The 14,633-nt window shown below is 46.4% G+C and overlaps 1 protein-coding gene and 1 pseudogene across 1 annotated transcript in view; both read left to right on the forward strand.

Moving 5' to 3' along the window:
- The window catches only part of Lamc2 (laminin subunit gamma 2), a 64,739-nt gene that overhangs the window by 45,943 nt on the left and 4,163 nt on the right, over positions 1-14,633 (forward strand). Inside the window, exons 12-22 of the mRNA XM_050135344.1 lie at positions 720-865; positions 3,152-3,311; positions 3,599-3,804; positions 5,655-5,734; positions 6,821-6,970; positions 9,025-9,169; positions 10,180-10,329; positions 11,053-11,167; positions 12,028-12,227; positions 14,119-14,277; positions 14,368-14,467. Coding sequence (XP_049991301.1) covers positions 720-865; positions 3,152-3,311; positions 3,599-3,804; positions 5,655-5,734; positions 6,821-6,970; positions 9,025-9,169; positions 10,180-10,329; positions 11,053-11,167; positions 12,028-12,227; positions 14,119-14,277; positions 14,368-14,467 — 1,611 coding nt within the window. The remainder of the gene's footprint in view (positions 1-719; positions 866-3,151; positions 3,312-3,598; positions 3,805-5,654; positions 5,735-6,820; positions 6,971-9,024; positions 9,170-10,179; positions 10,330-11,052; positions 11,168-12,027; positions 12,228-14,118; positions 14,278-14,367; positions 14,468-14,633) is intronic.
- Positions 7,121-9,009, forward strand: LOC126497214 (60S ribosomal protein L5-like; annotated as a pseudogene).

Here is a 14,633-nt window from a genome sequence, read left to right on the forward strand (position 1 = left end):
CTTGTTTTGCTTTTGTTTTAAAAGTAAATAGACACAAAGGTACATAAATTAACCCTTTCCTCATTTTGCATTTCATTAAAATTAGACCATAGACTTCTTCACTTAGCTGTCTAGGCCCTGCCATTTGCTGCAGTTCGCACCCCAGTACTAAAGAGGCACTGAAGAGAACTCCTGGGAGTTCATTGCTAAAAAAGGAAGAGGCATGGGAAAGATGTGCGTGAAATACAGGACACGCAGCTCCGAGAGAGAGCAGCCCCTCACCAACTGGGACATCCTTGCCTCCTAAACAGAAGCTGGTCCCCTGGCCTTTCCTGCAGCGCCAGGAAAGGAACATTGGCTTTTCTGAGCCCTCAAGGTCCCTTGCCGTTTGTTTGTTCTAGGACCTGAGAGAATTATACAACCTCTCTGAGCTCCCATTCCTCATCAGGAAAACAGAGGGCAGTGTTTACATCAGGCTCAAAATAGGCCCTAAAGAAATGTACTTTATACGCAAAATCAGGGTGCCAGCAAAGTGCCCGGTAGGAGGAAGATGAGGGCCATCCTGGTGCCTCTTCATTCACGACTTACTTGTATAGGAATGTGTTTGAGGCCACAGCCATGGAGAGACCTGACGTGGTGTGAGTGACAGGGGCAGGACAAGGTCCTTTTCCCTTGCCACACCTCCTTTTCTGGGATGAGTGGGGTGGAAGGGCACCATTTATCTGCCTCTTATCTCTTAGCCTGCAACTGCAACCCCGCGGGCTCGGAGCCTGGAGAGTGTCGGAGTGACGGCAGCTGTGTTTGCAAGGCAGGCTTCGGAGGCCTCAACTGTGAGCAAGCAGCACTGACCAGTTGTCCCGCTTGTTATGATCAAGTGAAGATTCAGGTAAGCCTGCTTCTCCTTCCCAGCCCCCAGCCCCAGGCGGACAGATTCTGAATGACTCTGTGCCCTGGTTCTGTCACAGGTGTACAAACCCCAAATTTCCTGGGCATTGGTATTTGTGTTACTTTAAAAAAAAAAAAACCTGCTATGGGTGTAAAATGGCTCTGTGGAAACCCTGAGTCCAATCCCTAGAGCCATGGAAAGGAATAAGCCACCTCCCTCCCAGGTGTTGGCCTCCCTGGCATGCGTATACACACATGCACTCAAACACACATACCATAAATACAGTAAAAAAAAAAAGTTAAACTATACTAGAAACATTGCATGTAATAATTTTGCAGTAGCTTCCCATTCTCATATATACCATTTTCAACACCTTCTGGCAGATCCCGTCTCACTTTGTACTCAGGACAACTTAGTGAAGCCGGGGAGGAAAGTATTCCGAATTCAGTTCTCAAGGGTTACTGTCTGAAAATACTTGTGATGTTTTTCAAAGTGGCACACCACATGGGATCGGGAGTGACGCTCATGTCCCCCAGAGTCTTTCCATTTGTCCTGGTAATTTTTTTTTTTTTTGTCAACTTGACACAGATTAGAATCACCTGAAATGAGGAGCCTCAACTGAGAAAATGCCCCCCTCAGATTACCTGGAGGCAATCTGTGGGACAGTTTCTCAATTAGTGATGACTGAGGGAGAAGCCAACCACTCTGGTTGGTGCCAGCCCTGAGCAGGAGGTCCTGGGCTGTATAAGAAAAGCCGAGTAAGGCGTGGAGAGCAAGCCATTAAGCAGCGTTCTCCGATAGCTTCTGCTCCTGTTCCTGCCTGGTATTCCTGCTCTGACTTCCCTTTATTGTGAACTATAAGCAGCAAAATGAAATAAACCCTTTCCTCTCCAAGTTGCTTTTGGTCATGGTATTTACCACAGCAACAGAAGGCAAAGGAAGACCCTACTGTAATGTGCCACTTCTAGCAAGGTTCCCTCCGACTCCAAGACATGATCTTATAAAACAAGTTCTAGAGCAGATCACGGCGACTCAGGTTTGCCTTCCCAGCCTGCTGGAGGCTGAGACCATCGCCCAGAGTTTCAGGCAATCCTGAGCTAACTAGTAAGTTTCAGACCAGCCTGGTCTACAGATGAGACCCTGTATCAAAAAATAAAATGATAAAATTCAATAAAAACTTAAACTTCAGAGATGAATGAACTTGATATTGATAATTACTAATAATTATTAATGATTAAGGGACAAATTGAACTTCATATGTAAACAATCTAGTTTTTTTAAAGATTTTTTTTTAAATTATTGTTTTAAAATGTGTATGGGTGTTTTGCCTGCGTGTGCGTAAGTCTGTGCATCTCAGGTGTGCCTGGTGCTCACAGAGAACCAAAGAAAGCATTAGATCCTTTAGAACTGGAGTTACTACCATGCGGGATTGGGAACTAAACCCAGGTCAACACATGGTCTTAACCACTGAGTCATCTCTGCAGTCCCTTAATCTGGTTTTAGGGTTTTTGCTTGTTTGATTGGTTGGGTTTTTTTGGTGTTGCTTTTTGGATTTTGTTTTGGTTTTTTCGAGACAGAGTTTCTCCGTAGCTTTGGAGCCTGTCCTGGAACTCGTTCTGCAGTCCAGGCTGGCCTTGAACTCACAGAGATCCACCTGTCTCTGCCTTCCAGTGCTGGAATTGAAGGAATGTGGCACCCCCCCCCAGCCACATTCACCTATTTAATAGCCTGTAGAAGGCTAGTTTGAGGGTCTCGTGTAGCCTAGGCTGGCCTTAGACTCACTATGGAATCTGAGGCTGTCACTTTGAACACATGATCCTCTTGCCTCTGTCTCCCAAGTGCCGGGATTACAGGTGTGTTCCACCACATGTTGCTAAAAACTATACATTTTATTTTCATTTTGCGTAGTAGTAAGAACTAAACCTCATGTCTGCTAGGCAAGTACTCTAACACTGAGCTACATCTCTAGCCCTCAATAGCCTTTTCTAGAAATTTCCCGATGCCAGGTTCTGGTGGGCATGTGTAAATATTAACCCATTGAGCACAAGAAATAACCCTATCTTTTTATCACCCCAATTGTATAGAGAAGAAAATGACTTGCCAAGGTCACTGCCTAGAGTAGTGAGCCAGGATCCACACTCAGTAGGTCTAGCTCAAGAGTCTAAATCTCAACCACCACGACACATCAAGCTTGTCTAGTTGTTGTCCCCTGGATACCCGCTGTAGTTATGGGGATGAACCCTGGTCCTCATCCTGTGCTCCTGATTCTTTCCTGTGTGTTTCCAGATGGGCCAGTTTAGCCAGCAGCTTCAGAGCCTGGAAGCCCTGGTCTCACAGGCCGGGAATGGTCGCGGTGGTGCAGTCTCCAGCTCAGAGCTGGAAGGCCGACTGCAGCAGGCTGAGCAGGCCCTTCGGGACATTCTGAGAGAAGCCCAGATTTCGGAAGGTGAGGAAGGCCAACTCCCTAATAGCTAGGAGATTCGTGCCCTAGAAAGAAGTGTGACACTAGGTCATAAACAAAGTCTTCTGTGGCTGTCAGCTCTGCAGTATCTGCAGCCAGCCTTTGCCTGGGTGAAAGTACTGAATATGACGGTCTCCTGGCGCTTAAGTGACAGGGTGAAGACCCACACAAACGTCCATCACCCGCGTTTTCTCATTCAGCTCTAAGTTAGTCGGCCTTGGGGGTTAACTCCATTATTCTACATCAGTCTTGCTTTTTCTCTTTGTGCGCAGGTGCCAAGAGAACTCTCAGTCTCCAGCTGGCCAAGGCAAGGAGCCAAGAGAACAGCTACCGGAACCGCCTGGATGACCTCAAGATGACTGTGGACAGGATTCAGGCCCTGGGCAGTCAGAATCAGAACCGAGTTCAGGATACAAGCAGGCTCATCTCTCAGATGCGCCTGAGCCTGGCAGAAAACGAAGCTTCCCTGCAAAACGCTGTATGTTCGGCTGGCTAGGGCATTTACTCTCTGTATTTAATTGGTTAGGGTATTCATTGTGGCCATGTTGGGGGCTGCTCCACAGGTCTCACTGGCTCACTCTCTGTCCCTGGATGTCTTGATCTACCTGGCAGGTAGCTGGGCTTTTCTTCTTTGTATCAGATGCATCTATCTATCTATCTATCTATCTATCTATCTATCTATCTATCTATCTATCTATCATCTATCTATCCATCCATCATCATCCTCTGTCTATCATCTGTCTATCTATCCTCTACCATCTATCTATCTATCTATCTATCTATCTATCTATCTATCTATCTATCTATCTATCTATCTCTGTGTCCTTTGCCCCTGCAATTTCCCACAGAACTGTATTATACACGCCTCTGTAGTTGATTTCTTTCTAGACACATTTTCATAATAGACAAAATCCTGCCTTTCCTCTTTCCTTTATGTGGAATTTAGTTTATTTCATATTTGTATTCTCTGCCCCTAATGCAGTATGTAGCTGTTGTAGTTATTTGCTGCGTAAGTGTAAAAAAAGATGAAGAAATGAATTAATGAGTGAGTGAAAACAGAAAGAAGGAAGGAAGCAGGGAGGTGGAAGGAGACTCTGATGGGAACATGGGGCTGAAAGCGAAAGAGTGAGCTGGTGCCTGTGCCATCAGCACGCGCTCCTTGGTAGTCCAAGATGCAGTAGCAGAGGGAGGTATAGTTGAGCCCCTTATATTGATGAGTTTGGAGGCTGTGGTGTAACTGTGCTTAGTGTCGAGAATGGCTGTGATCTCAGCACTCAGGAGGCCCAGGCAGAAGAGCAGCAAGTTCAAGGTCAGTCTCCACTATACAGTGAGATCCTGGCTCAAAGCCAACCCAAACAAACAACAAGGGTGACAGAAGCAATAACAGCAGAGATGAATAAAGGAAATGGGAGTGAGTTTGGCGGAGGCAGGAGGACCAGGATCAAGGTCAGCCTTTGCTAGATTAAGGCCAGCTTGGGGTATACAAAAACTGGATTCAAAAACAAAGCAATGAGCTAAATAAGAAAGGAAATTGAAAGATAATCAGATAGAATAATAAAAAAAATCTCATTGATATTGTTTTGACTCCCCCGTTTGAAAAGTATTTATTGTAGAAAATCACTAAAAAACTCCCTATGATCCAATTACCACTAAATAAGTATTGTCAAAACTTAATATACTGGTCAGGGAAGAAGGCTCAGTAAGTGTTTGTGGTGGCAGTGTGGAGACCTGAGTTCAGATCCCCAGAGCCCAGGAAGAGCCAGTTGTGGTGGTAAATGCCTCGATAACCCCAGTGCTAGGAAGGGGACAGGGACAGAAGAATCCCAGAAACTCACTGGCCAGTCAGTCCAACCTGGTAAATTGTTAGCGTCTCAAAAAATAAGGTTGAGAATAAAAAAGAAAGACAACCACGATCAACTTCTGGCCTTTACACGTGTATGTGCAGGCAGATGCACACACACACAGCATGATATATATGTGTAGAATGTATATTTTTTGAGGCGGGGTCTCACTATGGAGCCCAGGCTAGCCTCAATATCATGATCTTCCTGTTTCTCCCCCCAAAGTATTACAAGTGTGCACCACCAAGTCAGAGAAATAGATATACTTTTAGATGCATCTATATTTTGCATAGCCTTCTTCTGAAATTGAATAGCTACTTTGTTCTTACCAATGCACACCTTTTTAATGAGTTATCATGGTAACCAGGGCCCTTTGGTGTGTCAGGGCAAGGGCTCTTGTGTGGCTAGTGAGAAGTCCTGCTGGCTCTTCTGTTGAGGCTCCAGAGTCAAATGTAAAACGTTAACCGATTCTCTTTTCTTCCCATAGAACATCCATTCCTCAGAGCACTATGCAGGACCAAATGGCTTTAGAAGTCTGGCTCAGGAAGCCACAAGATTGGCAGACAGGTAAGTAGCAGTATTTGGCACCCCTGCTCCAGACTGCCTCTGTGATTTAAGACTGTGGAACATTCGGGACTCAAACATAGATTAGAACATAGATTAGCCTCCTCCAGGCTCCCGAGCCCTCCTCCCCAGCCTGGAAGCCAGTTCTGAGCCTCTTAGCTTCCAGAGTATTGCAGGGGACAGACAGTCCACAGGACCGTCTTGGCAGGAGCCAGCAAAAGTATTTGTTTCCCAGCTTTCTCCATGACTCACAGATGGCTTTAGTGCATGTTCGACGTGAGTCCTCTGACAGTGTGAAATGAATCAGCCGCTGGAAACGGGTGTGTGCAGCTTTCAGGGACTCCTCAACTCCCACACCAAGCCTGAGAACAAGCAGCAATGAGTTGTTTACTCACTTGTGGGGGGTACAAAGGGACCCCCCCCCGGAAACTGGTGCTGCAGGACCCCAGAGACGACAGGCAGCTTCCTGGTCCTGACTTCTTCTCACTATAAATCCTATCGTGTTCAAAAGCTTTGCGAGGCAGAGTGAAAGGCTCTGCTAATCTCAAGAGGAATTCAGTCCATGGGGGCTGGCTTCTGATTTTGTAGCATGTGCTGCCTCCTGAGCCCCTGGTTTTGCTGTTTTAATGCTACTTCCTCTAACACCAGGAGATCAGATATTGATAGGAGATTTTATTGACAAGTATTGCCCCTTAGTTGAAGCCCACTCTAAAGTTCCAACACAATGAATAGGGATGTGGACTCTGGGTGGGAAGCCTTGGGGGTTCTGCTTGTGGGAAAACAGCTTATAGACACGATGTTCTATCGCCCTGAGCCACTCCCATCTCCCGTCTCCATACCTTCTCTGACTATGGCAGAAAAGGAGACGACCACCAAAGGGCGGTGACATGGTGGTGACCTGAGACTGTTCTCCAGAACACCTGCTTTTCATGCTTCCTCTGACTCCATGCCTTCACGTCAGTTCTGATTGGCTTCTACAAGCAAACCCAGTCCTTCATTCTTTTTCTATGTCTGCAGGAACGAGTTATGTTACCAACCTATGCTGATTTTTCTATGACAACTCTAATTCTTGATCTTTACTGTCTTCAGCCACATTGAGTCAGCTAACACGATGAAGCAACTAGCAAGGGAAATCGAGGACTATTCCCAACAAGCGTTGTCCTTGGCCCGCAAGGCTCAGAGTGGAGGAGGCGGAAGTGGCATCCCGGACAGCTCCATGGTACAAGGTCTTATGGGAAAGTACGTTCGACTGATTCCTTCTGGGTGGGCCATAAAAGCTGAATCCTTCCTCTTGAGGAGCATCTCGTCTCTTTGAAATTATACATTAATAACAAAAATAATAATTTGAAATTATACATTAATAATGATAATTAATAATAATGAGATCTGTGTGGAGCTGCAGTTGTGGCTTTCCGCTCTGTAGAATGGTGTGTGAAGGCTGTTAAGAGGAAGGCCTACTCTGAGAGAGGCCTTTGAGCTTTAGAGGGGAGGGAGAGGGTAAAACTGACAACTCTGCTGGGAAATGATCGGTGATCCAGAGCAAAAATGAGGACAGCATGCTCCAGCACATGATGATAGTGACTGACGGAGATCTTATCTGTCAGACTACATCCCCCACAACCGAGGGGATGCAATAGTCTGCACGGCATATGATCGGGAACTACCAAAACACAGTGTGAAAGTTGGCCTGACAAATTATACCGCAGTCTATTGTGCTGGCGTGCTGCTGGCCCGCAGGCTTCCCGGTAGGTTTGGAATAGACAAGACCTATGAAGGCCAAGTGGAGGTGACTGGAGAGGAATACAGTGTGGAAAGCATTGGTGGTCAGCCTGGTGCCTTCACTTGCTTTTTGAATGCAGGTCTTGCCCAAACTACAACTGGCAATAAAGTTTTTTGGGGTCCTGAAGGAACTGTGGATGGAGGATAATCTACCCCTTATAGGACCAAATGACTCCCTGGTTGTGATTCTGAAAGTGGGGACGTCAGCACAGAAGGCCATCAGGAGCTCAGCATGAGTCAGAGTATTGCAGCTTACATGCATTACCTAATAGAGGAAGACGGAGATGCTCTTAAGAAACAGTTCTCTCAGTACATAAAGGACAACGTAACTCCAGTCATGGAGGAAATGCATAAGAAAGCTCCTGCTGCTACCCAAGAGGATCCATTCTATGAGAAGAAGCCCAAGAGAGAGGTTAAGAAGAAGAGGAGGCTGGGTAGTGGAGGTGCACACACACCACAGCACTCAGAGGCAGAGGCAGGCAGATTGAGTTAGAGGCCAATCTGGTCTACAAAGTGAGTTCCAGGACAGCCAGGGACAGTCAAGACAGAGAAACTCTGTCTCGAAAGACAAAACAAATGAGAAGAGAAGGAGAAGGTGGTGATGGTAGTGTTGGTGGAGGAGGAGCCGTACCAGATTTTCCCTTACCTGGAAGAGGACTGGTTGAAAGATCGGATTGTTCAAAAGAAGGCAAGCTTCCTCAGAGCTCGGGAATAGCTGCTGAGAGCTAAAGCGATTTTCTATGAAGGTTTTTCCATAAAGACAATAAACATATTGATCGAGCCAAAAAATAATAAGAAGGGTATAACAATGAGTAATGCTTTGGGGGCTATTTTTAGGACTGGGAAAGGAAAGGCTGTGACATCTAAGTAAAACTTAAGTTCTAACTGAGACATGACGGTGCATGGAGAGATGGTTACCCTCTGGTCTGTGAAGGTAAATATCGATCCATCTGATGGGACTGACGACAGAAAAGTCATATTTATATCATCAGCAGTTGAAAAAGTTTTTCTGGCCAAACCTACATAAGCCATAAGGGTTAAATTTAGACTGTAGCATCATATAGCTAACATATAGCCTAGCTTGTTTTTCCTTATTCTAACTACACACACACACACATACACAAAGGGGGAAGAGAAAGAGTGAGTGTGAGCAGCCTTAACTGGCTTGTAACTTCCTATGTAGATCAGGCTAGCCTTGAACTCACAGAGATCTACTTGTCTCTGTCTCCTGAACACTTTGAGTCCCATGCCTAGCCCACATTTTTAAAACCACAGGATAAATTTTTGATTTTTTACAGAGTATTCTCTGCCCCCATGTGGTTGTGCATATCTGCAATCCTAGTTCTTGGAGGCAGAGGCAGGAGGAATGCAGTAAGTTTCAGGCCAGCCAAGGCTATGCAAGATTCTGTCTCCAAAATGAAAAGGAAAGAAAGAGTATGTTCACAAGGTTCCTCCCTCCATTATTATTATTATTACTATCATTATTATTGACTATCTGCTTTTCCTGCCTACAGATTAGAAAACACCAAGTCCCTGGCCCAGCAGTTGTCAAGGGACAGTACTCAAGCTGATATTGAAGCAGATAGGTCTTATCAACACAGTCTCCGCCTCCTGGATTCAGCATCTCAGCTCCAGGGAACCCATGATCTGTCCTTTCAGGTGAGGCCACTAACCCTATGCTCCTCACCCACAGACAAACGGCCAGGAAGCCCCTTTCTTCTAGAGGGATTTCATAAGGCTGTTCGACCAGAAGATTGTTCTCCATGTTTACTATGTTAGCATCACATCAGCATGGTGCACAGCCAAGGCAACAGACTTCTTAGGGAAAGGATTCCTTCAGCTGAGTAGTTCAGACATTTAAAGGCACAGCGCCTGCATTAGCTGTGTTCTGCTAAGGGTGGCAGAAGGCCATCTCCAAAGGACAGAGGAAAAGATAGGCAAGTGTGCACAGTCCCTTTTGAGATAACAGGGACTAAGGGCCTCCCACCCTCCCCACAAAGACTTTCCATACCCCCGCTAGCACCCCTTGTCAACCAAATGCTTACTGTGTGGGTGGTGACCCATATTGAAACCATAACATTGACTTTTTGCTTTGTCCTGGGAAGGGTATAGGTGCTTTCTGTTGTCTGTCTGTTCTTGACCCCAGTCCTTGTTCTTGAGCCTGTTAGTAGAGAAACGTTTTATATTTCCTCCTTACTTCTGGGGACCCTCAAATTGAAACCAATGGGGAATTATTCTGGAGTTTGATACATTTCTCTGTTCTGCTAACAAGAAGAGTTTGTCATCAGAAGGTTTGCTTTTTTTTTTCTGCATCATTCTTAGCTATTGCAACCTAGTTGGATTAAGTTCATCTGCATACCTACAGCTGACATCACTCACAATGATCCCCATATAGATATGTTACATGAATAGATAAAGCTATTGTTTTTAAAAAGTTAAAGGGTCTTCTCTTTAATTTAACAAAACTTACTGTATTCTTGGGAGACCTATTGCCTGTCTTTCTTTGGCACACTGCATCTTTTCTAGTAAGCTTTGTGCTTTTAGGGCCAATGTCTGCTTTCTTGACTTCTTAAGGCTGGCACTAATTCAGACGGTGACACCGGGTCCTGAAGTTAGTGTGGTAGCTTGTGTGCAGACAACCCGACTCATTCATATCTTTGTGCCCACAGGTGGAAGCGAAGAGGATCAGACAAAAAGCTGATTCTCTCTCCAACCTGGTGACCAGACAGATGGACGCCTTCACGCGTGTGCAAAACAATCTGGGGAACTGGGAAAAGGAAACCCAACAGCTTTTACAGACTGGGAAGGACAGGAGACAGGTACTCTCTCTGTTCCAATCACTCCATCAACAAGCATGTCCTAGATGCCGGATGTGTGAGTGAAAAGGTCAGGGCCTCTACCAGCAAGCCTCCGCAGGTCACGGTGCCACTGGCTGCAGAGAGAGTAGCCAAGATTGGAGTTTTGATGGCATTAGCGTCAAAACTGAGTCAGCATCTGAACCCTGGAAGAGGACACAGGCTTTCTTTTCTCTCTCTCTCTCTCTCTCTCTCTCTCTCTCTCTCTCTCTCTCTCTCTTTTTTTTTTTTTTTTTTGAGACAGGGTTTCTCTGTGGCTTTGGAGCCTGTCCTGGAACTAGCTCTTGTAGACCAGGCTGGTCTCGAACTCACAGAGATCCGCCTGCCTCTGCCTCCCAAGTGCTGGGATTAAAGGCGTGCGCCACCACTGTCCAGCAGGACACAGGCTTTCTATGTCTCATTCTGGTCCAACTCTGTCTATTATCTTGGTTTCAACAAGTATCTAGTGTTTAAAACAATAATTTGCAAAACTCTTCCCACCCCTGATGGCAGACAAGAGTTGGAGACTCTCCTGTAAAAGGCGTATCTTGTTGACTTACAAAGTTTGTCCCTGATCAGATTGTAGAGGGCTTTGCTCCAGCACCCTCAGCCTGTGGTGAGTCACAGCGCTCTGTTGTCACGGAGAAACTGTGTCAGGGTGATTGTGACAGCAGGAATGCACTTATTCTAATCTTGTTCTATTTACAGACATCAGATCAGCTGCTTTCCCGTGCCAACCTTGCTAAAAACAGAGCCCAAGAAGCGCTAAGTACAGGCAATGCCACTTTTTATGAAGTTGAGAATATCCTGAAGAACCTCAGAGGTGAGTGCTATGCGATCCAGGTTGGCACTTTTAAAGGTACATTTATGATTCATTTAAGTCCCCATTTCTCTCCTTAAGTGGTGGTGGGTGTATTGGTTATTAATAGATGCTTAGTCACTGTTTTTCTAAGGTAATGATGATCTTACTAATGCTTGAGGAAGGCAGTGGAAGTAATTCACCAAAGTAGCAGAAGTCCTGAGTTCCGGTCCTTACTGGGCCCTATGATGAGGTCAAACTCTCTGAGTGGCCATAGAAGTCACACAGCCTTTCTAGATCTCTGTGTTCTCCTTCAGGGTAACAGGAGATCTCTAAGGTCTTCCACATCCAATATGTCACTAATGAATTGGTATTTTCCTTTCCTTGGGTGGCCTGGTCACCAATATGGCTGTTCTGAGGTAATGACATGTGACTGTCAAGGAATTTGAGGTGTGCCTTGAAGACACTTGGTTCAGCATTATTCACTAACATGGCTTGGATTCTCTCCTGTACCCACTGTGACCATCCCGACTCTGTGACCACACCCAATTCGATGACGACACCCCAGTTCTGTGACCACCCCAGCTCTGGTCATTGACCTCAGGCTTGGCCTTAGAGCTTTGGGCTTCTGGGGTTTACCTGCTGTGTGTGGTTCACTTTGGGTGTTGGCATCCTTGCAGCGGTGGAGTCCCAGACAGGTTGACTATTGGTGGCTCCCCCAACGGCTCTTTTAAGATTCTTTCTCTTGGGAAAGAAAGAGTAACCCAACCCCATCTGTCATCTTTCAGGATTTTTTTTTCCTCAAAACATCAGGCTCTCTCATTCAGCTTTTACTTATAATCCTTGGGTCTGTGAAAATAGTTTTTTTCTTTCCTTTGTTTCAGAGTTTGATCTGCAGGTTGAAGACAAAAAAGCCGAGGCTGAAGAGGCCATGAAGAGACTCTCCCATATTAGCCAGAAGGTTGCAGAAGCCACTGACAAGACCCAACAAGCAGAAACGGCCCTGGGGAGTGCCGCTGCTGACACCCAGAGGGCAAAGAGCGCAGCTAGGGAGGCCCTGGAGATCAGCAGCGAGATAGAACAGGTAAAGAAAAATGGATGTGCAGGTTGCCACAGGCAGTGCCCGACACAGGATGCTTCAGAGAGAGAAGACTTTAGCTCAGGACAGTTCCTGTGGCTCAGAGTCCTGGACAGTTCACAGCAGCCCCACTCCGTACGCCCACTCCCTTCAGCGGGATGGATGCCGTCACTGGCTACCAGCAGATACACCATATTCAGCTGAATATACTTTGGAAAACGGAAATGACTTTCTCACCATTCCAGAGGCTAGGAAACAACACAATTAGAGTCAGGAGTGCGACACTTTTCCGACAGCTCCAGGGAGAAGTGTTCCTTTCCTCTTCCCAGCTTCTGGGGATGGCGGTCAGTCCTTGGTCTTCTTGAATCACAGCTTCATCAGTCTACTACCTGCTTGTGTGCTCCCGAGAGTCCTCTGTCAACTCTTCCCTTCTTCCCTTCATCCCTCCCTTCCTTCCCTCTCTTCCCCCTCCTTCTCCTCTTCCATCCCTCTCTCCCGCTTTATCTTCTTCTTCAATACATGGTCTCACTATGTAGCCCAGGCTGGCCACTGAGTTCATCTCTCGGTCTCTTCCTATAAAAAGACATCGATTCTGTTGAATTAGGGCCCACTATACTCCAGTATAACTTCACTGTAGCTAGTTACATCTGGAACAGTCGGTTTTCACGTGAGGTCATCTTCTGGGTTGAGAGGGGTGAGGAAGGGAAGAAAGTCTCCACCAGATCTTTGTTCACACTGGGTAAGCTCTCTACCGATGAACAATGTCCCTGGCCCTTAGGACTTCAATGTCTGTTTTAGGGTGCTAAATTTAACTGGTAACAATTGCCACCAATACTTTGATTCTCTCTATGACGTCCTGGAGCTCTAGAGCCTTCTGTAATGCGTGTCTGAGCTCAGCCTTCTTACTTTACTCTGTCCTCCTCTGTGTATGATTGGGACGAAGACAAGAACTGTCTAGTCCCCTGCTTGAGGAGCACTTGTAACTGGGTAACCAGGGGAGCCAGCTGCGCTCTGCTTACAGCCCCTGTTGTAAACTACAGCGGAAGGAATGCTTCTTGGCCGAAAGAGAGCTCCTTCCTTAAGCACAGCTTCTAGAGAGCTCTTGCCACTCCAGAAAGCCCAGAGGGAGCGCCTGGTATCCAGACTATTTGACCTCACTTTTAGAGCACTTGGTGACCTACAAAAATAATTTCTAATAATTTCCCCTGAGGCTTGTTTCATGTACCTTTCTTTTCTCTCATTTTTTAAAAATGTTTTTTTAAGACAGGGTTTCTTTGTGTAGTCCTGGCTGACCTGGAACTTGCTCTGTAGACCAGGCTGGCCTTGAATTCTGAGGTCCACCTGTCTCTGCTTCCCAAATAGTGATTTGTGTGTTACCACCACTGCCTAGCTACACCTTACCTAGCATCTAGCATAAAAATGCCACAATTATTTAATTGTAGCCTATTGATGAAAGGCATTGATGATGCAAAGACAAAAATCCACCACTCTAACTAATTCATTGTTTGCCTTCCAAGCACAACTGTCTTGGGGGAATCCCAGTAAAGCTGTCTCAGAGACGAGGGCAATAAAGGACAATGACGAAGGGCCATGTTTCTTGTCCTCTGGATTTTCTCAAATGCTTCCTGATTGTTTTTCAGAATCTCCTAGGCATTGGACTGAAAGGGAAGCCATGTCTCTGCACAGACCCTCCCAGTCTCCAGAGAGCTAGCCTAGAACTAACTTGCTTGAGGCCTGCCTGGGGAAGGGTGTGTTCCCAGGCCTGCCTTGCTCGTTGTTCATCTGACTTACTCCATCAGAGCCAGGCTGCAGCTGTAGTTTTTCTACAACTGTCCTTGGGATGTTTTGAGCCTCACCCTCTCTCTCCTTCCGTCCCTGGCTCCTTTTCTTCTCCCAGGAGATAGGGAGTCTGAACTTGGAAGCCAATGTGACAGCAGATGGGGCCTTGGCCATGGAGAAGGGACTGGCCACTCTGAAGAGTGAGATGAGAGAGGTGGAAGAGGAGCTGGCCAGGAAGGAGCTGGAGTTTGACGTGGACAAGGACACCATGCAGCTGGTGAGTGGCTGCTCCTTCCCAGAGAGCTCTCTTGAAAGTGGCCGAGACAAAAAAAATAAGTTCTCAAGACACCTTTGTAATCCCTCGCAGGTGGTTACCGAAGTCCAGCAAGCTGATGCCAGAGCCAGGAGTGCCGGGGTTACAATCCAAGACACGCTCAACACATTGGACAGCATCCTACACCTGATAGGTCTGTGCAGCATCCACGGCCTTCCAGCCCAGGGACTGTCCCCAGAAGACTCGATATTCTCAGTCCTGTTGGATGGATCTCAGTTTTCCCTGAGAACATCTGGGAATCTGCTTTGTTTCAGGGCTCAGACGCTTGGGCTGGGTTGCTTTACATTTTCTGTTTTACC

The sequence above is a fragment of the Alexandromys fortis genome, unplaced genomic scaffold, assembly GCF_014885135.2.
Source record: "Alexandromys fortis isolate MF-2015 unplaced genomic scaffold, M_Fortis_MF-2015_v1.1 scaffold_21, whole genome shotgun sequence".
Taxonomy (NCBI): domain Eukaryota; kingdom Metazoa; phylum Chordata; class Mammalia; order Rodentia; family Cricetidae; genus Alexandromys; species Alexandromys fortis.